The following is a 26911-nucleotide window of genomic DNA, read 5'->3' as shown; positions in this document are numbered from 1 at the left end:
CCGTGTATCGGTGATGGTAGTCGTGATACTTAGTCCCTAGGATTTTGGCGACGTAAGCGCGCATTTCCGGAGAGTTGTCTCCGGCTTTGAAACGCCGCGCTACAGAGAAATCGACGCAAAGTGGAGAGACCATCTCCTGGCTCCGTTCCACTGGGGGGAGTTTCTGATGGGCCAGGGTCCCAAGAAGTCTGTTCCCCTCTCTGAGGAGGCAGATCTCTTCAGTTCCAGTTGTTTTCTCTAGAAAACTGATGGTCCTCGACGCATGTATCATCGTTTAAAGAGTGAGTAAAATATGATTCACGGATTGTGGACTTAAGTAAAATTCCGCGAAGTGAGTCGTAATCAACGAAAGATGGAGATACACTATTTTAACCCGATCATATAGATTGATAGTGGTAAAGCTGCAATCTGCCGAGCGGTATCCTTCTAGGAGTGGCGATTGAGCCACCACTTTACCAACGGAAAACTTAATAGCAACAATTTAGCAGCACTGATTGGTGTCAACTAAGATTTAAAAATAAATTTCAAAATATGTTCAAATCAGTTTTAAACTCCCAGATAATAAGATACTAAGCCTTTGAAAAAAATGCATACAATTACTCAAAGCTCTATCTAAATCTCATGACCAACGTCTTCGTTCCTCCCCTTGCAGATCTCTGCTACCGGCCCGGGCAACCCGACTGCTGACGCGGCGCCTGCAAAACAATGCCACTCCTACCAACTGTGGCACCGGTGGTTCGGACAGTCCCCGCTCGATGGACAGCCTGCCGCGGCGATCGGCCCTATCCGCATCGTACAAAACGGCCACCCTGAACCAGTTCAACAACAACAACATATTTAACAATACGGACTCTGCTTCGACGGCCACCAACTCGGCCGAGGATCTCACCCTACTGGACAAGTCGCTGCGCAACTCCATGATCCAGGATGTGGTACACTTTAAGAAGCAACTGGTCCGGCTCCGTCGGATTCTACAGGAGGTAAGTTATGAGGTGGTTGGCGTTGTCGTTTCACCATGTGATGCCTCTAATTGTGCACAGTGTAGTGTTGAGTAGATTGCACCGTTCTTCGATCGATGTTGATAACAAAGAAAGCTGCATGGTGATGATTTCTCAACGTGTGTTAATAATACTTTTTTTCTACTTGTTCATTTCTTTTTATAGGTTGTTATGACATGAGTTGTACCTAGTTAGTTACGTTATATAATTTTTCTTTTTCTTCGATTTATTTTCATATTTTCTTCATCCTTTACTTCCCGTTCTTCCGTTCTTCGTTCCCGTTCCGTATGTTGTGTGTGTATAATCCATTACGCGTTGCCCGTTTTCTGTCTGCACACAAACGAAATCAATTTTCCGAATCTGAAATTCAATAGGATGAAGAAAATTTGATGATGGTAGGTTTTCGAAACGATTTATTGTTGTAACATAATTTCTTAATGTTGTAGCGAGAATTTATGCGAGAATTTTACACCTAACTCTGCCTCGTTTGCTCGTTTGCCCCTTTAGACCGATACTCTCAACCCATTTGAGAATAATAATGGGCAATTCTTCACTACTGCTACTACAACAACCCCAACAACGACGAGTTCAACTACGACGGGGGCCACAGGAGAGACGGGTGCCATAGCCACTAGTGTCGTCGACAGTAAGCAACAGGAGAACACCCTGATCAAGGAGTCCGGCGTCGTGGCCCTGGCACTGCTCGAGGACCAGCGGCAGGAGCTGGCGGATCTCAGAAGACAGGTGGTTTACCTTCAGGTATTTGCACGTTCAATTTCCTGTTTATTTTTCTAGTATTAGTTAGATTTAGGTTGATTATAGGCTAGAGCGAGTTTACCGTTTTTACGCATAATGATGTTGACGAGGACAGAATTGGAAAAAAAGTGGATCCCTCCAACAAATGGTACCACGTCTATGTCACATCATTACAATGGCTAAAGTTTGATTATTTTCTACTTGTACATTGAAATTTCAACGTTCTGCAATTAGGATCAAAAGGTAGTTGCTGTTGTGTTTATATCAGTTTTTTTTAATTGTCTTCTTTTTATTTTTTGCCAAAATTCTCCATCATTTTGAGTTGAGGATCAACTATTACTATAGGGGAAAATAAAAACAAATTATTTAACTACTCTGGCAAAGTCGTCTGGATATCGAACTAGAACAGCAGTTTCATAATTATTGTTCAAAATGTATTCATCTTTTGACGTAGGACTACGTCTCTGATTTCTATATGGAGGTACACTTTGTGAAAACCGAAAATGGAACATGTAACAAAATTATGAAAGATTTTGAACGTTAATAACTCTGCTGCCCCTGAACCAATTTCAATAATTTTAACACCAATTGATGATAAATATTTCTACGCATCTGTTAAATTTAAGACTTTATCATTTTTCAACATGTTATTTGTGAAAATTGCACGGATGTGCAACTGTTGCTATGATAATTAAAATTATCACTGATTGCTTGCGAAAAGCGATTTCCCTAACACAGACTTCAAAGTTGAAATTCTTCTTCTTCTTCGCATTTCAAGCTTGTTGCATATCGCATATTAGCTTATTGCGTGCTCTCAACTTAGTGTTCTAGATGCACTTCCACAGTTATTAATTGAGAGCTTTCGATGCTTGTACCATTTTTGCATTGGTATAATTGTGTGGCAAGTCCAATCATACTTCTATGCCCAGGGAAGTCGAGAAATTTTCCAACCCGAAAAACTCCTAGACCGGACCGGGCATTGAACCCAGCCACCTCCAGCATGGTCTTGCTTTGTAGCTGCGCCTTTACCGACTGAGCTAAGGGAGGCTCCAAGTTGAAATACAGATTTCAAATTGGAATCAGTAGCTCTTCGTGAGTCGCTGTGGGCCATCTATGTCAAGCGCGTCATACAAAAGAGTATAAACAGAGAGAACCCCGCTCAAATTCCTATTCCAACACAAAATACAACTACCGCTCCAATTAACAAATAAGATTTATTATATAAGACCACGTAGTCCTACGTCACCATGGTGTACAACCCCATAGGGCCGTTCCTTGTGGTTTTTTTTTTTATAAGTATGTGACAACTCCATTTTAGGTTTTGGATTTCCATTTAGAAGTGGTTCGGGACCAAAAAACAGTAATGTTCAACTGGGCTCTTAAGTACTTGCCATTTGGATTGGGATCTTTTAGGAATACGGCTGATCAACAACTGAAAACCTTCTTTAATAAAAAAATGAACTAACGACTGATGAACATGTTCTGCTAGAAAATACATAATTTATCAATTGTCTTATCTTTAACTGGTTGAAATTTCAGGGTGGTATCTCTACCAGTGTTTGGGTTATGACCGAACAACCTAAGGCCAGATGAGACTACACGTTTTTGAGCCAGTCACTGATTGGTTGATTTTAAAGCTTACAATTGGTTTGAAAATTGCCATCGGGGCTGTTTGAATTGATTTAGCAAGAATGAAAGGAAAATCTGCGAAGAACACCAAAAAGAATCCAGTTGTCCTGTATTGTCCTATCAGAATTCGTTTGCCACATTGTTTGAAAAAAGAGGTTTTTATCCATCGTCCAAAACGTTAAGATTTTGGTAAAAGAATAATTTATCCGAAAAAATTTTCAAAAGCTCAGCCGTGAAGGGTCTCAAAAGGATTTAATTTTTTACCATATTTTATGTTTTACTATTTTTTGCCAAATTTAGAGTACCCAATTTGTCAATTTCACAAATGCTAATGCTCATTTTTTACCAAAGTAGACTGGAAATAAACCCCGGCTTTTTTTCCAAAGGGTGTATTCGATAAAAATGACACACACATATTTACTCACCAGAATTAAATCGATTATCGGATTTTCTTGAAATTTTCAGGGAATGAAAAACTACTAATAAGTAATGATTTACAAAATTTGTTTTAATTAATTTTGTCTCCCATCCCGAATGCCCGCACCTTTCTTTTCACTCCAACCATCAAATTTTGTACAAACAAATTTTCCCGGTGTTTTTGTTGATTTAACCTCAATTTTCATCAACTCCAACACTGTTTTAAATGTTTGCGAAGTTCCGTCTTCATAATTGCCGAAAAATTTTCAATTGGGTGACGTTCCGGTGAATTTGGTGGGTTCTTATATGTTGGCACAAAATTGACTCCGTTGGCTCGGTACCACTCCAACACGTTTCGAGCGTAGTGGCAGGGTGCTAGATCAGGCCAAAACAGGGTTGAAACTTTGTGCTTCCTTATGAATGGCAATAGAAGGCACTCTTCCGTTTAAATCGCACCGTTGATTGTTCCGGGAGTGATTAAGGGAGCGCTTATTTCACCTTATCCTCAAATTGCCTGCAGGATCAGGAACTTCTTTGCAAATTCCGACAATTTCTTCTTTCGAACATCCTCCGGAACATCGAACTTAGACTTGGCAACGAAATATTCTTGCCCCGGAAGTTGACGGAAGTTTCGTCATCCATCACGATGCAACACGATTTGGTGAGCAACTTCGTGTAAAGTTTCCGGGCGCGTGTTTTCGCAGTGATGTTTTGCTTTTCACTCCGGTTTGGGACTTTTTGCAGCTTGTAAACATTTAACTCAGCAAGCTTCATGGTTTTCGGCACAAAACCGACTGACACCTTGGACTTTTTAGCGACACCTCGAATTAACATGTTTGGACGGTTCTTGAACTGTTGCACCACTTTCCTGGCCATTTTACTTTCCATTGGACTCCATTCTTTGAAGGTTCTTATGACACGAGACACAGTTGTATTTTCAATTCCAAGCTTTTTAGCGATCCATCGGTGGGATGCCTCTGGATTTTGATTGTGAGTGCACTAAATTTGTTCGCGGACAATTTCTTGTTTCGATTACAAGACTGGAACTACTGTATGAATAACTATGAAACTTGACAGATGTAAACAATATACTATGAATAAAATTTACTCAAATTTTCAGGTTTTCTACTCATACGGTTCAAAAGTTACAGAAGATTTTCGATGTGCCATTTTATCGAATACACCCTTTATTGCCGCTAGTCAAAGTTCAAAGTTCTATTATCGCTAGTATTTCGATATTCTATTGTAGAATGTAGTGCTTTATTACAATCAAAAATTTAAATTTTTAATTTTACTTTCCTGAGCCAAAAAAAACCTAAGTGATTATTTTCAGCGCAGGTGTGCAAAATGAGCATTAGGCTGGGGCAAGTTTGTATGGTGGATGACCCGTTGCTCACTGCTCTGTCAATGCATGTCGAGGTACTCAACAACTGTGCAAAATTTGACCGAATTTGGTTATAATTACGATTTGCGGAAGAATTTCAAATGTTACCTATATGGGCAACGAATCGAGTCTATTCATTTGCTTGCTAAAAATTCAAATATTGCTCAAATTTCACCAAACCTTGGAAATAGATTGGGAATACTATGCAGAACAATTTTGTTCCTATGTGGCATGATAGGTCTAAATTAATGTTATAATAACTTTTGTCTCAGAAGTCTAATTGACCTGCAGTCTATCAATTAGACTTCTGAGACAAAAGTTATTAAAACATTAATTTAGACCAATTATGCCGCAAATACCTAAAGGCGTATATATGAGCTTGTAGGTACGTGTGGAACACTTGGTCTAAAGTGAAAGATTAGTAACTTATTGTACAAAGATCAAATCGATTTGTTGTCTTGGACAAAGTTGTTTTGCATAGTATTCTATATCCGAGACATGGTGAAATATGAGCAATGTTTAGACTTTTGGTAAGTAAATGAACAGCATCGTTCCTATTACCATACAAAATTTAAAAATTTCCCGCAAATCGAGATTATAACCAAATTTGTTCAAACTGTGCAAAGTTGTTGGGAACCTCAATACGCATTGAAAGAGCAGTGAAAAAACAGTGGATTGTTACAGCTATTTCCCGAAGAACGCCTTACCCACTGAGTTGCACCCACCGCTTTTTCTCGGCGGGTTTCAACCTGGGGGGCAGTGTTGGGAAAATATCAAAAAATCAAATCTCACCAACGCCCAAGATCACGCTTGATTTTCGCAGACAAAAATCAACAAGCAAACTACTGCGGTTTCTTTTGCAAGTTGTGATATCGCAGCTCGGAATATCAAGCTAACAAAACTCACCAACTGCAAATCTCACCAAACTGTGGTGAGATTGAGTTTAATGATTTTTGCTTTACACCCGAATGCAACCGAAACTTCCATAATGGCTTGCAGCAGTCCCTTCGCGTCTGCCATCGGTGAAGATTAAAAAGAGATAGCAAACTATGCTTTCTCTTTCTAAAAAAAAACGATGTGTAATGGAATCATTTTTGTGTCGAGTCAACTCTCAGCTTGATTTTTGCACATTGTGAATAGTCTCGCAATATCAAAGGAGCTTGTAAAATGATATTTTGTTCTAATATCACGCGTGATATTGCGAGCGCATGAGAGCGGAAAAATATCAATTGATTTCTGATTTTTCCAACACTGCTGGGGGGACGTGCTGTCAAATCAGCCTACTGATCATTCTTGTATGAAACTGGTTCCAAACGTAAACAAACCCTGTAGGTTTCTTATGGCTTGTTTACATTTGGAACCAGTTATGCGAGGTAGGCGAAGATTGTTCGTATTTGACAGCCACCTCCCCCCCTTGGTTTCAACCAGTTGGTCTGATTTTTTGCATGTGAGTAGGGTCAATGGAGAACTAGTCACTCTCAGAAAATCAGAGAGCTTGGTTGAAACCCCGCCGAGAAAAAGCGGTGGGTGCAACTCAGTGGGTAACGCGTTCTTCGGGGGAATCCTGTAAGTGGACCTACCGTAATGAGCAATAAAAAAATTAAGAAGGTTTTTAATTAAAAATATATTTAAACATATTTAAAAGGGATTTTTTATTTGTTTATGTTTTTACAATTTTTATGGGCTTTTTACCTATAATTTATATTCTTTAACGTGTTTAATTTTATTCCTACAGCTTTGCTTATACTTATTTAGATTGAAAGTGACATTTTCGTGCTATGATTTATTGAAAAATATCGAATTAGATATTTTGAAAATCAATGCAAGATTCAAAATGGCCGAATTTTAGCACAAATGTCATTCACATTGCCCATAACAAACAAGTCAAGATTTTTAGTTATTTTTGTTTAGAGAAGATACTGAGAAGCAAAACACATATGAGTAAGAAAAAATTGACGGCAACTGACGGTATTTGAACCCACAAATCCAATTTACGGGTGCATTACCAATTATACTACGGGTACTGATAAGGTACACGTAAAGGCTATCAAATCCAATACGCGGAGTACCACATTTATAGCAAATTCGTTTATTATCGGCAAAACCGAACTGTCAGTGCGAACCTCAACCTGAGCTAGGTTTTAAAAACAAATACAGCTGTATTTCATTAACAACACACATCCCAACATAGGATTTCGTCGGTTCAGTGGGAATAAACGGTTGAGCTGTAGGCCGCACCTCCGACCACCTGTTGATTTTCAGCAGAAGTTGAGATATCGGATTCCAAAATGGCGGCGGATGTCAATTTTAAACTTCTATATACTCGTCGAGTAAATTCCAAAATGACGGTGAACATCGATTTTCAGCTTCTACCCATTGAACCCATTCCGTAAATGCCCATATTACAAGGGTAAGCTTGCAAATACTCGTTGCAGCTAAAATGCTACTTTTTGAAATTATGAAGCTATGAGGTGTTATAATAATATATTTTTTATGTAAGATGCAAGAAGGTAAACTTTGTGTATGACACATAAAACCTGTCAGTTTTGCTTTCAGAGGGTCACATTTTGCGATTTTTGCTGTAATTTGCAATCGCGATGAGTGAGCGCTCTACGTTATAGCTAATCGCTAATTGTGACACTCTCGAAACGAAGTTGACAGGTGAAGTAATGAAGTAATGAAATCGAGTTGTTAGGGGGTATTTATGAAGTTGACAGGTTTTACGTGTCATACACAAACTTTACCTCCTCTTCCTGCATCTTACAAATAAAAAGATCGTTATAATATCTCATAGTTTCATAGTTCTGAATAATAACATTTTTGCTGTAATGAGCAATTGCAAGCCTGCGTTCAGATACACATATTACACACATGTGTATTCTTTGTCCGGAGGCCGTCATCTTGAATCTGGGTCTGCCATATTGGATTGAAAAATCCATGATCTGCCATCTTGAATTCCTAAATGTTCCCAGATTCCAGAAACTACCATGAGATCACATAAAGATCTTCATTCATTGGTTATGGCGTTCAACGTTCCGCTGTAGGCGAAAGTGAGCCAATGGCTTTAAAATAAACTTATTTAACAAAGGGGAAATGGCTCTAATGTTGGCCTATGGATCTAAGATTGGGCCCATTGCTAAAAATCTGCTAATTATCAATTTTATCTTGATGAACGCGTCATTGGAACGGTACTAATGGATATTTTTGGTTGCTATTGAAAATTTAGTCGATTGCTGAATTTATGTATGGGCCCAAATTAGGGGCATTTAGACCGAACTTACATCTATTTCCCCTATTTTACAAAAAATCTCTTGCAGGCTTAATGCTTGAAGCCTACTTGAAATATCCATTTCATTTTAGACTAAAAAATTACTTTTCTGTAGTGTTTAGTTATTTATCTAATATTCTAAAAATGTTAGGCTAGCTCAAAATGTTAAAATTGTTAAAAGATTTCTGAATCAGAAAATAACCCAACTAACATTTTCAGCTTTGTAAGCCAACTTTTCCAGCGTTGTACTGTAAAGTAGCTGAAAAGAAGCTGGAGATACAGCTACAAGCAAACTAAACAACATGTACTCAGCTTATAAACTGTGTTAGAGCAACTTCGGAAGCATTTTCACAGTCAACTAGGTTTATTATTAGACGTGTGCAGTTTTACAGCTTTTACTCTGCTATTTTATAACTAGTCGAGAAAAGTGATTCATGTGCACTATTATAAAGCCTCTACTCAGTGATTTTGTTGTAGAAGGGAATGTTGATTTGTTTACATAAGTTCAAAGTGTTGGCGTAGCACAGTTGGTAGTGTCAAGGTTTGCCAATGAGGTCGTCTCGAGTTCGATTCCAGGTTCCTCCGGTGCAGGGTAAATAATTTGGTGATGATTTGTAACTAACTTCGATTAATTTGATTCACAGCAAAATAAACTCAATAAATTCCTTCATAAAAAAGCGTAAACAGTATTTAACCCGGCTTCAAGAGAAAGCTGTTTAGTGATTATTGGATAACCGGGAAAAGGTTGAATAAGCGCCTTTCAAGTTCACACACAACTAAACAGCGTGATAACAGCTGTATAGAATCGTTAATGGGTATGCAATAAGAGCTTCTCCCGACCGTTCCAACAGCCATAAGTAGCTGAGTAAGTTCGCCAGATTTGCTTGTATAGAGGTTGAGTAAAGGTTTCTTCATATCGTATAACGTTTGAATACAGCTTGAGGCTGTATAAATGAAATGAGTAAAGCGTTTACGTTGTGAAAATTGTTAGTTGGGAAGGTCTATCAGTAATTTCTTATAACTTATTGTTCATATTCCTTCAGTAGCCAAACGGTCATTAGTTTCTTATATGACACGATGTTTTCTATTTGTTTTATAAACATTAAAGTTTTGCTAAGCAAAATATTTTTTAAGCCCATTCGGGGAAATATGAGCACCACTGATATTTCAAACATTTTCTACCTAAATTCTTCAATTTTGCATTATTATTTATAAATATTACTGTATCATATGAAATTACGTTTTTAAACAGCTGCTTTGGTCGAGGGGGACGACTTTATCTACGATGCAGGAAAGATTATGTTTTGCTGTGGCTAGCTGCGCGCACACTGAGTAGATAGAAAGAAGATTGACGACGATTCTGAAGATTTCCTGCAAAAAGATGATGCGCGATGCAAGTAGATGCGAGAAATGAAAGAAGATTTTTCGAAGATTGATTCGCTAGTGTGAGATTTGTTGAGCATCTAGACTTGAGATTTAGATGTGTCGTCCCCCTCGGCTTTGGTAAGAAATCAGTCATTTACAAGACTGAAAAAATAGTCTTAAATAGGCAGTACTTCGTAGATGTAATTTATTCAACCGAAAGTAATAGTTTCTATTAAATTTTGTTACGCTAAAACCACTTACAAACAGACACACCACTTGCAAGTTGTTCATTGAACACGCATTTAACGGTCAATTTAAATGGTTTTTAGTTGGTAGTACCGCGTTTGCGTTTGCGTTTAGCGTTTATTTATCCGCCATCTGTTCAGCGTACTATCCATCACAGTATACTCAACAGATGGCGGTAGTGTTTTAGCAACGATGTTATATATTGAAAAATATTCAATGTGTTATGTCTGTTTGTCTGTGCTAAGACTGTGCACTTCTAACCCTTCTTAAATTCTCATGAAAACAGAAAATTCTTACCAGTTGTTTACTAGGGCGCCCTGATAGGGTGCTTATTTAACCTAAACGGTTTTATTTCGGTTACAAAATGCACATTTTTTAATCTTCTTTCATAAGATTCAAAAGTATACTTTTATTATTTAATTTGTATTAATGATGTAAATAGAACATGAAATATCAATTTGATTAAAAATCTTTCGTCATTAATTTTTTAACTAGTTCATGTATTTACTAGGCTCAGTCGTGTGTGACACTTTGCGGAGCCAAATATCAGTAATTCTTGAATTTACATTTCAACTGAATTTGATATAATTAGTGATGATTTTCTTAAGGTGGCCAAACTGCCCCACTTTCCCGTACTCATGTAAAGTGATTGTAATGTAAAGTGATTTGCTGTTAAATTTGCACTACTTACCAAACATTGCAAATCGATGTGCAAATCCCTTGGAAGAGATCATATCGAAGCACGATGAAATCAACAGCAAATCACTTCATTTTAGATTAAAAATCTATCGCTTTAAATTTAACTAATTTATCCTTGGATTTCATGTTTGCTGAATATGGATTTAAAGAATATATTGCCTTGTTCATACTGCAAGCCTTGTTATATGTTATTCAGAGTATGACCATAGAACATATATCATATTACTACCCAGGTCACATGTGTCCAAGTGATATTGAACAACATTACAAGGCTTGTAGTAGAAGTAACATTGAGCAATCAATTTGATAAGTTTGACAGTGTATTGTAATAGAACTTATCTGAATAATACACTATTATTGAATACAGCAACAATTTTGGAATACTCGCGCTCTAGAATGCAAGTTATTTCGGGTGGAAATGGAGAATTATCGCTTTCTTGCTCTTAATTAATTTGTTGTTGACTTGCCATCTTCGCGAGTAATTATTGGCATGTGCGTTTTTCTACATTTGCTTCCAAAAGCAAAACTTATCAAATTCAATGGATAAAAACAGTGGTGCCAATTCAAATGATAATCATTTTGATTTAAAGGTGTTATACAGTACATATTAGTCAACGACAATTCACTTTGTTTCAAAACGTAAATCACCTGAAAATCAATTATAAATCACTTCGATTCGTAGTGCCGCATGACAGACTGAGTCAAGTGCAAGAGCATTTGTATTAGATGTGACAACTTTTTACCGTGTGCTTTAAAGCTACTCTTTTAGTCGACACACGGTTGCTGCTCTGCATGTGACGATGAGCATAGAAAAGAGTGGCTGCATTTCTCTAGGAGTAGCTGATTAAATCCCCACTTTGTGCACTCTTGTAGAGGAAATAATATCCTTAAGCCGCAGTATAATTGGTAATGCAGCCGTTTACTGAATGGGATTTGTGAGTTCAAATTCAGCTCGACGAGATCGGAACATGTCTGTGTGTGTGTGTGTGTGTACGTGTGTATGTGTGTATGTGTGTGTGTATGTAACGAAATGAATGCGCTCACGTTTCTCAGCAACCGCTCAACCGATTTGGACAAACTCGGCGCCAAATGATAGGTCTTGGGGTCCCATTGAACGCTATTGACGTATCAAAACCATCATGCCACACATCAAATTACTACAGAATTCAAAAATAAGATCAATGCAAGTCGTGTTAAGTGTTCCAGACCACATTGGACACACTTGGACATGTTCCGGGTACCCCGGGGAAGTTGCTTGAATATGAATTGAATTAAAACCCATTAAATCACATTAAAATACGATGATAAAGTGATTGGTAGCCTCACCAAATAGACTACACCCGGATATATTCCGGGTACCCCCAGGCAGTGGCGTAGCGCCACTGGATGACACGGGGGTGGGGGGCTTGGTCACTGATAATGACAATAAAATAAATAAACTTGAATAAGTAAGAAGGGTCTGATCACACCATAGGTGGATAAATTCGGGTTTTTTTTTCTTTAATTCGCTTTTATTCGCTTAATCTTTTAAAATCCAAGATTTTCTTTTTTTATTGTTATTGGGGGTTAGTACATATACTCTAGTATTGAGGAAGGTCACGACTTTAAATCGCTCGAAGAATCTACTAAAGTGATAAAGTCACTGAGTTATAAACAAAGCAACCATAAACAAAAATCATGTCATACTAAATATGAGAGCCCATTTTCATAAGAAATTCTAAATCATATTTGGCCATTTCATACTAGTTCACGAGGATAATATGAATAATAATTCAAGAACAACAATTGAAAAAGCCTATACTCCATTTTGCAAACAAACCCTTACACTACCCTTGGCCTTACAACATTTTGTCACGAACCAAAGTCCGCCCACGCAAACCAATTAAATGAACAGGTAGGGGAAATTCTCCTCTACCCGATTGTGTTTAAGGTTTGCGAATGAAGGTTTCGGTCAGCGAGAAAATAACCTTGCAAGGTTTTAAAAAAAAAAGGAAGTTGAGGCCTCTTCAATTGTTGGTCTTGAATTATCAAACAATGTTCCATATTTCTGAAAACCCCATTTTTTCAAACAATATTTTTATTTAAGCTTTCACCACACAATCAGTAAAATTTCATAAGAAACAAATCAGTTTTAAATGTTAAATTAACCTGAATTGACTCATCTCAATACACCCTAAACTCTGTTCTATCGCTATGATGTATTCGTAATATTGGGCAAGCTTAACATATTTTCGTTTCTAAGCACATGTTGAACAAACAACACCTTTCGCCCTTTAAAATCATTTTGAATTACAGAAAAACAAGGATTGCAAGTGCCTGTATCAAATTTATCAATTCTGAAGCCTAGTTTGTTTAGATTATCAGCATTTTTATTCGTTTTTATTTTTCAGATTTGTACTTTCTTTCATTTCTATGTTAAATATTGTACTGATTTCCCAAAAATTCTAATTAGTTTTTCTGAACCGCTTCAGTCTTTTTTTCAACAATTCTTCCCTAAAAATCCTTGAATTTATTGAATATTGTAAATATTCTTCCAACTGCATTCGTATTGAAATCCCCTTAACTAATGTTCTCATTTCCACCTCCACCCAGGGCGAGATTACGGCCAAGGACCGCACCATTCGACAGCAGCAGAACCTGATCGAAAAGTACGAAGCCGAGCGGGAAAAGCTACAGGCAGGCCTACCGGTTGCCGCAGACCGGGCCGCTGGGAACGGCACCGATGACAAGACTATTGATACAATCAGCACCGCCACGCAGACTGAGAGGGTAAGGAATCTGGGCATAATGCGCCAAGAAACGGAAATCTTACCTAATGCTCTTTTTCTCATTCATTCTTCGCAGTTGAGGCCACTGTCATTCGGCGGACAGGAAGGATTAGCGAGGTAATTACTGTCGTTTTGACATTTTCATTTTGTGTGGTTCGCGCCACATTTTATCGTTATCGATTTTCAATTAGTTAAGTCTTCGCTTCATCCATTCGAGCCGACCTTCTCATATAGTTTCTAAATCCTTTTTAATTTTCTTTTCTCTTTTATTTCTCTAACCACTTGGTTTGTTTTACTCCACTCCACGAAACGCAGAGCCATTTTTTGTTACCTTCCCCGTCGTTCTCTGTTTGTGGCTGACTTTTTCCCCATCAGAAACTTCACCGACTTTGAGTGTAACCTTGTTAATCGCTCGGTACAAGGATTTAGCACGATTTTTCGCCGGATTTACGGTTTCGCGTGTCGCCTGCTGTCGTTTGCACCGGATTTGTTCAATCGGTTCCTAACACCACGAACTAATTGCATCGATTGGAGCTTAGTGGCTCCCAGAATGCGACAACTGTCCAATCGTTCCTCCCTGTTTGTGATTAGAGTAATCCGATTCAATTCGCTCCTGATGGGTAAAATCCATCGTAGCTTCTATCAAATCCGCTACGCGCTGCTGTGTTTCTATCGGTTGTTCCACAGGAGTGAACGATCCGAACCACAAACAGAAATCGATACCTAATTTTCTTATGATTGATTGTTTTCTTTTTACTAACATCCACCTTTAACTAACATCCAACCTTTTCTGAAACATGCTGCTTGCTCAAACAAACGGATCATGTGATACAAACCATTGCTAAAACCGAAATTGTGCACCCATTATTGTTCCTCACCACCATCATCACCATCATTGGGCTCTCATAAATGCTTCTCACCAAAAAAAAAACCAAAAACTTGGCCCCGGGATCGGAACACCTTGGACACAAATATTTAACTGCTCACAGGCTGCAACTTGGACAGGTACTTGCTTGCGATGTGTTACTTTCGTTCTTTCTGCTGTGTTCCATTAACGTCATCTGCATCTTACATCTGTTGCACAACCGGATGGACGCTTGTCCGGCTGCTTATGGAAATTGGTAACCGCGACAAGGGTCCAAACTGGATCAAAATTGGTGCTAAATATTGTGTTTGTCACTAGCAACCTACTGGAGGGTTGAATTATGTGCGAGTACCTACCTAGTTCGACAATAAGTTGTTAGATGTCGTCCCGTTATAACAATCATCATTTTTAATACCAACACACAAATATTTACTTTAACTCTACTTTCATGCTGCTATCGCTAGTTAAATGAGGTAACTAATGCTGTGATCACACTCATTCATTGTTAGTTGTATCGGATGCGCACAAATGGTCTGGTTTGCATATGATCTAACTAGATTTATAGTAAATCCATGCTGGTTCACATCCAAATCGGGTTAAATTTTGTTAGCGGACTAGAACGAATCTCATAGTAGTAATTTGATTTCATTTTCATAACTGTCATATTTACAAAAAAAATAAGAATAACACCTGCAAAACATTAGATTCATTCATATGCAAACATATGTTTTCTAATGATCTTAAAAAAACTAAAAAAAATGATTAAATTACATATCCCTATAATTTAGTTGATATAGTCAGAATAGATTCATGTAAGCTTTGTTAGGAAAATAATTCTCAAATGTCATTCATTGCGCCTTAGGGTGGGAAACCCTTACAACCCGCTATTCGATTTGTGTTGAACCCTAAGAACTGTACCAAATTTGAACAAATTTGGTTGAGATTTGGATTTTTCGGGAGAATTTTAAAGTTTGTATAGCAAAATGACTGGTGAACGAAAACAAACTATATCCACATAATGGGCAATATTGCCCATATCTGAGACTTAGATTGGGTAAACATTGCAGAACAACTTTGTCGAAGACTGCAAATCGATTCTAGTTCTGTGCAAAAAAATTAAGCCCTTGTCAAACGATATTTAAGAACTAAATCAATCAGTCCGCATCGTGCTCTCTTGCCGTGCGGATCTATTTGATTTTTGCTGAACGAAGTGTTACTACTACCTAAGGCTACAATAAATTTAAACAGCACTTTTCAGTGCTCAACCTGTAAAAAAATTCTACCTTTGTTCAACTCTTATTCCTCTTCGATCCTTGTTTGGCCCTACCCGAGGCAATCCTTCTTGGATATCGATTTGGAAAATTCCTCTTCGATCCTTCAGATTCTTATAGTAATCTGCTTGGAAGTCGATTTGGATAAAAATTTACTGCTGCCATGGCGCCTAAACGCAAAAGAAAGGGGCAAACTCTTGATCCCCCTTCTGATGAAATTAATTTAAGTAATCAATTTGATTTGCTCACGGATGATGAGAATGATCCATCATCCAAGAAAAATTGTAGTAAACTTTCCCGGCTTAATGCCAAGAAGGAAAAGATTCCCCCTATTGTGATAACCACTTCCGATTTCCATGCTCTTCGCTTGGAACTTTTGAACTTCGTGAAAGTTAAGTTTTCACTACAAATTGGACGTCGGGGTGAATGCCGTGTATTGGCTGAAACCTTGGACGGATTTAAATGTCTTCTCAAGTATCTTACTGAGAAGCAGCATAATTTTTTTACTTACGACACCAAAATTGAACGTGTGTTCAAGGTTGTCATGAAAGGACTGTCCAGTGGTGAATCCCTGGATCAGATCAAAAATGAACTGGCAAAATTACTTGGAGTTGTGCCACTCTGGCGATTCGCGCAACGGGATTTCTAATGATTTTTATTTAGTTTACTTCAAGTCTAGTGAACTAAACAACCTTAAGGCCTTAGAAAAAGCTAGCCTTATGCTCCATGTCCGAGTGAAGTGGGAACACTTCAGGAAGACTGGAGGAAATTTCCAAAACCTCACTTAGTGCCGTAAGTGCCAGGGATGGGGTCACGGAACTAAAAATTGCTACATGCCAGCTAAATGCATGAATTGTGGTGATTCCTCTCACGCAAAGGACGACTGTCCTGTGAAGGAAGATCCTAAGAAATTTAAATGTTCATATTGTGGTGAAAACCACAAATCTAATTTTTGTGAATGTAAGACTCGCAAAGCGATTCTACAATCTCGTTCTAAGCGACAGGTAGGAAACGCTCTACGTTTCCGACCAGGTACAAATTCCTCTGCTGTTAACAACGGTCAGCGAGGAACAAATTCTACATTCGTACCCGTAGGTACAAGTATAACCTCTGCTTCAAATTTTTCATCTATACCTACTCCCCTCGCTGCTAACAATCTTTAGCGAGTTAATGGAGCTACCTATGCTGCTATTGCAGCGGGTAGACTTCAAAATACTAACCAACGTAATTCTAACGAACATTTTGACAATTTTGATTTAGGATGCATTACTGCCCCTAAAATGGAATTTTTACAGAAATCATTAATTGACATGATTTCTGATATGCTTAAATCTAACTCCATGTTTGATGCTATTCAAACTGGAGTAAAATTTGCAAATAATATTGTCATGACTTTAAAGTTCAGTAATGGATTTAAAAGCATTAAATATTGTAAATTGGAATGCTCGATCTCTTAAAGATAATGAAGACGAGCTATTTAACTTTTTGAGAGTTCATAACGTGCATATTGCCGTTATAACCGAAACGTTCCTTAAACCTGACCATAAGGTTAAGAAGGACGCAAATTATTTCATTTATAGAAATGATCGTCTTGATGGACCCTGTGGTGGCGTTGCCATCATTGTTCATAGACGAATCAAACATAAAATTCTTTCTTCATTTGAAACCAAAGTTTTTGAAACTTTGGGAGTTTCTGTTGAAACAAAATTTGGACAACTTACATTTATAGCTGCCTATTTGCCATTCCAATGCGTAAGCCAGCAAAAGAATTTTCTCAAGGGTGACCTTCAGAAACTTACCCGTCATAGGTCTAAATTCTTCATTATTGGTGATTTTTATACAAAACACCACTCATGGAATAATGCTCAAAGCAATTCCAATGGTAATATTCTGTTTGATGATTGTTCTCCAGGTTATTACACTATTCATTATCCAAACAGTCCAACATGCTTTTCTTCTGCAAGAAATCCCTCCACTATTGATTTGGTATTAACTGATTCATGTCAACTTTGTAGCCAATTGGTTACCCATGCTGACTTCGGTTCTGATCACCTTCCAGTAACTTTTGAAATATCCCAAGAAATAATTTCTATTCCCAACAGCTCTACTTTCAATTACCATAGAGCTGATTGGAAGCAATATCGAACATTTATGGAATATAACTTCAATCCAAACATTCCTTTGCAAACCAAAGATGAAATTAATTATGCTCTTGAATCTCTGACTACTTCTATAGTTGAAGCAAGAGCTGCCTCAGTACCAAAATGCGAGGTTAAATTCGATTCAATAATAATAGACGACGATCTTCAGCTCTTGATCCGTCTTAAAAATGTCCGTAGGCGACAATATCAAAGAACACGCGATCCTGCCATGAAAGTTATCTGGCGGGATTTGCAAAAACAAATTAAAAAACGATTCTCTGCCCTGAGGAACAAAACTTTTGAAAATAATGTTTCTAAACTAGACCCGAGTTCCAAACCCTTTTGGAAACTCACAAAAATTTTGAAAAAACCTCAAAAGCCTATTCCAGCGCTTAAAGGAGGTGGTAAAATTTTGATCACAAATTTGGAAAAAGCTCAGAAACTTGCTAAGCAATTCGAGAGTTCCCATAATTTCAGTTTGGGTCTTACTAGTCCTATTGAGAATCAGGTTGCTCGGGATTTTCGGAATATTTTCTCTCGGGAAAATATTTTTGATGATTCCTGGGGGACTGATTTGGACGAAGTAAGGTCTTTAACTAAAAAGTTTCATAATATGAAAGCTCCAGGTGATGATGGAATTTTCTATATCCTCATCAAAAAACTCCCAGAGAGTACCTTGTCTTTCTTGGTAAAATTATTTAACAGATGTTTCCATTTGGCATACTTTCCTGATAAATGGAAAAATGCAAAAGTTGTTCCAATTTTGAAGCCGGATAAAAATCCAGCTGAAGCTTCTAGCTACCGCCCAATAAGTTTGCTTTCTTCAATAAGTAAACTTTTTGAAAATATAATTTTGAATAGAATGATGCTTCACATCAATACGAACTCAATTTTTGCAGATGAGCAGTTTGGATTTCGCCATGGGCATTCAACTACTCATCAACTCTTAAGAGTTACCAATTTAATTCGTTCAAACAAATCGGAAGGCCACTCAACTCGAGTTGCTCTTCTAGACATAGAAAAAGCATTCGACAGTGTTTGGCATGAAGGTTTGATTGCTAAATTGAAAAAGTTTAATTTTCCACTTTATATTATGAAGTTAGTTCAAAATTATATAACTGACAGAACTCTGCAGGAAAGTTATCAAAATTCCAAATCTAATAGACTACCTGTTGGAGCAGGAGTTCCTCTGGGTAGCATTCTTGGGCCTATATTGTTTAACAATTTCACACAACTACAAAAACAATTACGCCAAAATCTCGAAGTTCTCCGGACTTGTCTTCTTGATAAGTTATTGATATTATTTCTTTATTTCTTTGGCTAACCTAAGCACGGACTCAATAACAACATTAGAATTATAATATCGTAAATAAAATCAAACCATTAAACAAATGTGTTGTTATATTTCTGACTACCAAAGCTACACATTATCCTAAGTTAATCACTTTCTCTTCTCTTCCGACAGTCGAAGTGAACCACCTTCGCCACTACGCAACGGCCTCCGATCTCCTGCAATCGCCAACAGCAACAGCAGCCACCATCATCACCACGCTAATGGCAGCAGCAGCAACAACCACAGCACAACATCACCATCAACATCATCGTCGGCACTCATCAACAGCAACAACAGCCGTGGACCGGTGAACCATAAGCCAAAAACCCAAATCTCATCCGTCTATACACAGCTCTCATCGATCAAACACTCGAACCATCATCATCATCATCATCAACATCATGGCAGCTCGTCCACCATGGGCCAAAAGCGGTCTTCCCTCGGTTCCAATAGTAATCTGAACCACATTGCATCATCAGCACCCTCTCCATCCAATACCAATGGTTCAACCATGAAAACCGTTCGCACCACCCTCATCGGTAACGTCCTGACCTCTAGCAAACTCAATCAAAGCAACAGTAGCGTCTCACCGCCCCCTCCGCCGCCTACCAACGGTACAAAATTGCTCAAAACCTCAATCCGGACTCAGATGAACGGTGGAAATGGACTCATCACCTCCCACAAGCAGAGCGGTGCATCGCCGTCCAACAAGCGATCGTCCGCCATCAAGCCGCCATCTTCTTTCGCAAATAGTACCTTTCCGGCGGATTCGCCTACAGCGCACAAATCAAAATCCGCTCCTGTTACTCCGATGACCGAACGTGTCCCGGCAACGCCACTCTCGCCATCATCACCCCTGGCAACGCCAAACGTACAGATCGTTATCGAAACTGTCGATAACAGTAACGGAACTGAAGAGTCAAAGGAAAATGCCTACAATCACGAGCAACAAAATGGCGGCTCCTCTCCCGTTCAAGGCGATGACGCGAACGATAACAACAACAATAACAACCAGAACAAGCATGATGACGATGATGATAAAGAGCAAATAGCCGAAAAGGAAAAGGACGCTATCAATAATAAGATCAATAGTCTTAAGCTAGCAAACGGATTGACTGGATGTAATGATAGTAGTTGTAAGGAAAGTAGCTTAGTTATCTAGTTCGGTAAGAGAATGATTATTTATATATTTAAATAAAACCATTGAACAAACAAATTTGAAACAAACTATAAATGAATGTGATCCAATAACCTTTAAATTATGGACTTGCAGAACAAGTATCTATTCAAAAACCAGCGCTCATACATATTCATCACTCTGATACAACCAACCTATAACCAAATTGAAAATTAAAGCATGGAAGCAACCCAAACTATATACTCAACAAAAACTGCTTTTTGGATCAATAAAACAAATAACCTGTCCATTTTACTCCTGATCAACCGCAGAAACCGTAAAAACACTTTTGAGCTAATATTACAGGAAGGCTATAATAGATGCAAGCGTGTTTCCTTTCGAATGAGCGCTTTTACATTTGTAGGACAAGTGATTTTTTTTTTAATAGAGAAAGGTGCTGTAAAGATGCTAGGAAAAGCTATACAACAAACATGTTAAATTGTTTCCTTCCTCCCTTTGAACGTTTCGTGCAATCTTATATAAATACCTGCATTACATACAGTTTCGTTTTTACGCGAATTGCTGAATGAATTTTAATTTTTTCAGAACAGTTAATCGAATTGAATTTAGATGGCATTCCCAGCGAACGTCAGCAATCGAATAGCGAATATTATTACACAAGTACACACATAAGTTTAAATCAATCTCTATATTTCCTTGCAGAACTATAGAAGACGTCGGTTCTTTCTACATCAACTATTAACATTAATTAAAACAATGCAAAGCGGAAAACAAAGTTGAATGCGAACAAGTATTACCCTGCCGCGGAAATTTTGACATGCTAAACAAGAAACAAAGTCAACCAAAAATCGGTTCTAAACGGATTGAAAACAACGTGACAATTGTATTTATCAATAACAAAAAAAAAACTTCCTCTCATGAAATCTGAATTAAAATTCACACATTGATCCCCTTGTTACACGCATAAGACGCAAATACGAAATTCAAACCGGCGAAAAGGCATTCGGAACAGGAAGAAAAATAAATCGGATAATCCAGGAACAAGACATTTGGCAACTCCAATGTAATACGTTGAGTACACTGTGAACTTATTGGTAAATATATATATATTTCAATTACATACAGTAACAGATCGTTCTTTTAATGGTGGAATAATATCACAGGTGGATTGTAGTATATTTATTTATTGTCGGCTACTCTACCTGACAGCGGTGTTAGTATGCGTGGGTGAGCTACCAATTACGCTAAACCGTTGATCGTCGATTACAAAAGCAGCTACGTCCCTTCAAAAAAGTTATATAGAACAGACAGATTACACCGGAAACGCCTTGATCAACGTTACAGGGCCTGTTTATATGTTTTTCATTGCACTGGAGCCCATATTTCGTGAGAACATAACGAGAATACAGCTGGTGAATAACAATAATATTCCAGCCGAGCTAGCTACCCGTAAAAAAACAATGATATGCATTGTAACCATACAATAAAATTTAATGTACTTAAAATAAATTGAACTGTCCACAACGATAAAATAACGCTAGAATTTATTATTTCCACAATAGAATATATGGTGAATGGGATAATCTACAATAGAATAAGGGGGTTGTTACAAAAAATCACTTTTTCCCAAACAAAAATGGCTCTAATGTTGGTCTATGGATCTAAGATTGGACCCATAGCTAAAAATCTGCTATTTATCAATTTTATCTAGATGAACGCAACATTGGGACGGTACTAATGGATATTTTTGGTCGCTATTGAAAATTTAGTCGATTGCTGAATTTATGTATGGGCCCAAATTAGGGTCGTTTAGGCCGACATTACATCCATTTTCCCTACGTACAATTAGATCGATTGATGACAATATTTTTTTTTCCTTTGGTTTGTTTTTTCCGTCGATCTTGTTTTCCGTGCTGAGCACCAATGCTACCAACGTGCCAGGAAGGCAGCTCCCACACCTGGACCCTACCTATCAACCCATCAACTCATGAACCGGGGACCAACGGCTTTACTTCCCATCCGAAGGAAGGCGTGATCAGAGATGTTATGCCTCAGAACATCCCGGCGGCGCCGACTGGGATTGAACCCAGGCCTGCTGGGGTGAGAGGTAATCACGCTTACCACTACACCACCGGCGCCGTTTATTGATGACAATAGATGTTGTTGTAATTTTATATTATTTTATGGTTATTGTATGGTTATTTTTTCCCGGGAATTACCTTGATGATGCTATTGTAAATCACTATTTTTGAAGACTGTCACGAAACTAGATGATAGGTTCAAAATTTTTTGACTTTGTATTCATCAGCCATACAAATCCAGTGATTAAAAACTTGACAGTTGATCAGCGGCATTGTATTTTTTTTTTAAAGTATTTGCTTTTTAACATTGATGTAAACATAAAAAAAATATTTCAAAAGATTCTACTTGCGTTTTATTTGTATTCCAAAAGTCAAATAGTATCCAATTGCACTTTTCGTAGGCAAACTTAATTATAATTATTTAAATCTCAAATATTAAATTTCAACCGACATCTTAATAACACAGACAAACAGACATAACACTCATAAGTTGTTCATCGAATAAGCATTTAACGGTCAATTTGAAAGTATCTCAGTTGGTACACGGATAGAAATTTCCTTATCCAGCATTTTACGAGTGATCATGGCCGCCACAATCTGGCTGAGTTTCTGGTAGGGAACATTCGACTTGATGTTTGAGTTGTGTCGTTTGGCGTATAAACGATCAAATTTGACCGTTTACAGGTCAAACGACACAAGCCAAACTTCAAATAATATGTTCCCTACCAGAAACTTAACCAGATTGTGGCGGCCATGAGCGCTCGTAAAATACTGGATACCTTTTGGCAAATTTCTATTGCTGATTATTCATAAAATGTATAAGTCCACTAATAAGCAGACGCCGTGCAAAAAGTTAATGAAGATCATGTGTCAAATTACATGAATAAGCGGTTACACATACCTTTTATGCATTCTTATAGGACCTATGTGGTTTGTCTTAAGGAATGTATAAGGCTGATGTTTTGGCAAAAATGTATAAGTGAAACACGTGCGAAGGAACGCTGTCGCTGCTAACAATTTATTTTATTTTTCGAGTGAAGGAGTACTCCACCAACTGCAAGTTGGAAACCTTGCTATTTTCAATTTTATTGAAATTCCTGCAGGACTCATATCTAAAGGGTGATACGGTCAAAATTTGGTCAATATCAACTTGACGTATTTCTTTCAATTTTGCATTTAAAAAACCTGAACACCCCTCATTTTGAAGGTGTGTGTGTGTAGAATGTTGCTCCTATTTTGATTTTGGAATTCACTCTTCAGTTGTCAAAATGCCGTCCAAGCAAGAAGAGCAGCGTATCAAAATTTTGCTCGCGCATCGCGAAAATCCGAGCTACTCGCACGCAAAGTTGGCAAAATCGCTAAAAGTTGCCAAATCAACCGTTACAAATGTAATTAAAGTGTTTGGGGAACGTTTGTCGACAGCCAGGAAGTCTGGATCGGGGGGAAATCGAAAACCGGAAGCCGCTGAGACGACAAAGAGAGTTGCCGGTAGTTTCAAGCGAAACCCTAACCTCTCTCTCCGAGATGCCGCAAATAAGCTGGGTGTATCGTCTACAACCGTGCATCGAGCCAAAAAACGAGCCGGACTATCGACTTACAAGAAGGTAGTGACTCCAAATCGCGATGATAAACAAAATACGACGGCCAAAGCGCGATCCCGGAGGCTGTACACGACGATGCTGACGAAGTTTGACTGCGTGGTAATGGACGACGAAACCTACGTCAAAGCCGACTACAAGCAGCTTCCGGGACAGGAGTTTTATACGGCAAAAAGAAGGGGAAAGGTAGCATATGTTTTCAAGCACATGAAACTGTCAAAGTTCGCAAAGAAATATCTGGTTTGGCAAGCCATCTGTACCTGTGGCTTGAAAAGCAGCATTTTCATAGCTTCCGGGACTGTCAACCAAGAAATTTACGTGAAAGAGTATTTGAATAAACGTCTGCTGCCTTTCCTGAAGAAACACGGTTGTTCCGTACTGTTTTGGCCGGATTTGGCATCTTGCCATTACGGTAAAAAGGCCATGGAGTGGTACGCCGACAACAACGTGCAGGTGGTTCCCAAGGACAAGAACCCTCCCAACACGCCAGAGCTCCGCCCAATTGAGAAATACTGGGCTATTGTCAAGCGGAACCTAAAGAAGACCAAAAAAACTGCTAAGGGCGAGCAGCAGTTCAAGGCAAACTGGCTTTCTGCGGCGAAGAAGGTGGACAAGGTGGCTGTACAAAATCTGATGGCAGGGGTCAAGCGTAAGGCCCGGCAATTCGGATTTGGAAAAGCGGAAGCCTAACTGAATATTTTTTCCTGAATTTTATACTAATTGAACTTAAAAAAGAAATTTAATTTGATTTTTTAAATAAACGTTTTCACCGATTTACACGCGTTTTCCCTTGACCAAATTTTGACCGTATCACCCTTTAGTTGCTCTAACCAGGGTGAGAACCTATACTTATTGAGTGGAGAAAGTTCTTTTTTAAATCTTTATTTTAGAGATTTTTAGCTTTAGAGTGGAGAGAGTCCCAACAAACAATTTGAGCTGAATAAGCTATTTTTTTAGCTGAAGAAGCATATTTTTGCCTGAATAGGCTGTTACTCAGCTTGCAATGTTTGTTGGGGTCTCAATCAATTGAAAATATAGAGTTGGTTGGAAATGCTAACATGAAGCTTTAGTGTGTGTGGTAGATAGAGTTGATGTGTAATAATAATGATAAATGAAAACTTTATTTGAAGGCAAATCAATTTGACGATTAGATCAAGTAATTAAACATTCTATATTAGCAGAATCCAGTTAGCATGGAACATGGCAGAGGTGATAGTAGAAAAGAGAGCGCGAGAACAAAATCCCATTACTTCATGAGGGGAAATCCCGACACAGCTAGTAGCACTGGGTAAAGAAGGGGAAATTAAGTAGGGTATAAATCGAGTATAAATACGGGCTAGTTGAGCTCGTTGAAGCATTCTTGTGACGATTGTTGAAAGCAACGGATGTACAGCAGCAGCATCAGAAACAGCAACAGCAGGAACAGCAGCAGCAGCAGAAATACCAGCAGCAGTGGAAGGAAGCAGATCAGCCGAGATTCGTGTAGCCGTGACCGAGGCTGGAAACCTCGGTCCGGTCACGACAGTGTGATGATTTATTAGCTAGAGAATGATCTTTAGAAGAGGGTAGGTGGATAGTTCCGTTAGAGTACGGCAGTATGAAAATTGAATAGAAGTTGAAAATGAGCGAAGGGCCATTAATGCGACAGTTTTTCAAGATAGACGAACATTTTTGCCTAACCCGTACGATGTACGCGGGGACTTGAAGTATGTCTCCAAGTCGACAGGCAGCCTGTGGACTTGGAGACATACTTCAAGTCCCCGCGTACATCGTACGGGTTAGGCAAAAATGTGCGTCTATCTTGAAAAACTGTCGCATTAATGGCCCTTCACTCATTTTCAACTTCTATTCAATTTTCATACTGCCGTACTCTAACGGAACTATCCACCTACCCTCTTCTAAAGATCATTCTCTAGCTAAAAAATCATCACACTAAAGCTTCATGTTAGCATTTCCAACCAACTCTGAAAATCGTTAACTTCGCGTATGAAGTAACATAAAAACACTTTGAATGTTGAAAATATAGTTTTTAGCTCAGAAATACCTTTGAGATTTTAGGCTCAAGAGCCAGTACTCTAACTATTGTGAGAGCCTATTTTACTTTGGGAATCTACAGTTTTTCTTGAACTAGAAATTTACCAAGGTGTTTTCGGATGAAAACAACGATACAGCCGCATTAAGTATCACTTATGAACTAGCTTTATTCTACAATTCATTTCCCTTATATAACGAAATTCTATCCTAAAAATGATCCTCGAGTAGAAAAATTCCCTAATCTAATGTGTAGGTGAAAATGGGACAACATTAAAAAACTAGATTCCTTCCTACATTTATCACCTTTATTCTCTCCTAATTTACGTAACAAACTTCCACCCCACAACGCTTTCAAATTCAGGTTAAAAAAAATAAATGTTTACGTGTCCCTATACGCCCTTCTGGCATGCGCTTATCTATCGTGCAGTGCATATCCTACAACTCTATTCTAAGCTATACCTGAGCGTGGCAGACATAGACCTAAATAAACAACTAGTCTTGTAATATTTCGTTCCACTTTCTTTGCAAAACGTTATCCTTATACCTGTTTTTTTACTTAACGAGGAAACATGGTTTGTCCTCGGGTTTGTCTGAAATACAATTATTTTCATACTCTGATCTTTCCTTGATAATTAATGATGTTGCTTGATTAGCAAATGTCGCGTTCGCAACAACATGAATAAAATAATTGATTTTCGTTTCGTGTACCTGTGGCGCGCATAGTAAATTCCCTTGTGTTTGACGTTTACACACTACCGCCATCTGTTCAGCGTACTACCCACCACAGTGTACTCAAAAGATGGCGGTGATGTTTTAGCGACGATGTTTTACAATGAGAAATATGCAATGTGTTATGTCTGTTTGTCTGTGTTAATACTCTTCACGCTTTCCTCGTGAAACGCTCGTGTTTATTTACACGG

The 26911-nt window shown here is 38.2% G+C and overlaps 1 protein-coding gene across 20 annotated transcripts in view; it reads left to right on the top strand.

The window, feature by feature from the left end:
• LOC135702051 (probable serine/threonine-protein kinase DDB_G0282963) overlaps positions 1-21269 on the top strand; it is a 244593-nt gene extending 223324 nt beyond the window's left edge. For 10 of the 20 annotated variants that reach the window (XM_065223029.1, XM_065223028.1, XM_065223027.1 and 7 more), the window contains 6 exons: positions 653-980; positions 1373-1393; positions 1506-1757; positions 13355-13531; positions 13607-13647; positions 19273-21269. In XM_065223029.1, the coding sequence (XP_065079101.1) occupies positions 653-980; positions 1373-1393; positions 1506-1757; positions 13355-13531; positions 13607-13647; positions 19273-20302 (1849 nt within the window). In that variant the 3' untranslated portion in view covers positions 20303-21269. Of the gene's footprint in view, positions 1-652; positions 981-1372; positions 1394-1505; positions 1758-13354; positions 13532-13606; positions 13652-13845; positions 14483-14519; positions 14536-19272 lie in introns of those variants that run through there. The other 10 variants (XM_065223023.1, XM_065223022.1, XM_065223036.1 and 7 more) reach the window with 7 other exon arrangements.
• The last annotated feature ends 5642 nt before the right edge of the window (positions 21270-26911 follow it).

Source organism: Ochlerotatus camptorhynchus, unplaced genomic scaffold, assembly GCF_037179485.1.
Source record: "Ochlerotatus camptorhynchus isolate MF236.1 unplaced genomic scaffold, CSIRO-AGI_Acam_v1.1 ptg000183l, whole genome shotgun sequence".
In the NCBI taxonomy this organism is placed as follows: domain Eukaryota; kingdom Metazoa; phylum Arthropoda; class Insecta; order Diptera; family Culicidae; genus Ochlerotatus; species Ochlerotatus camptorhynchus.
Note: the sequence above shows the minus strand (reverse complement) of the source record. Positions and strands in the feature narration are given on the sequence as shown.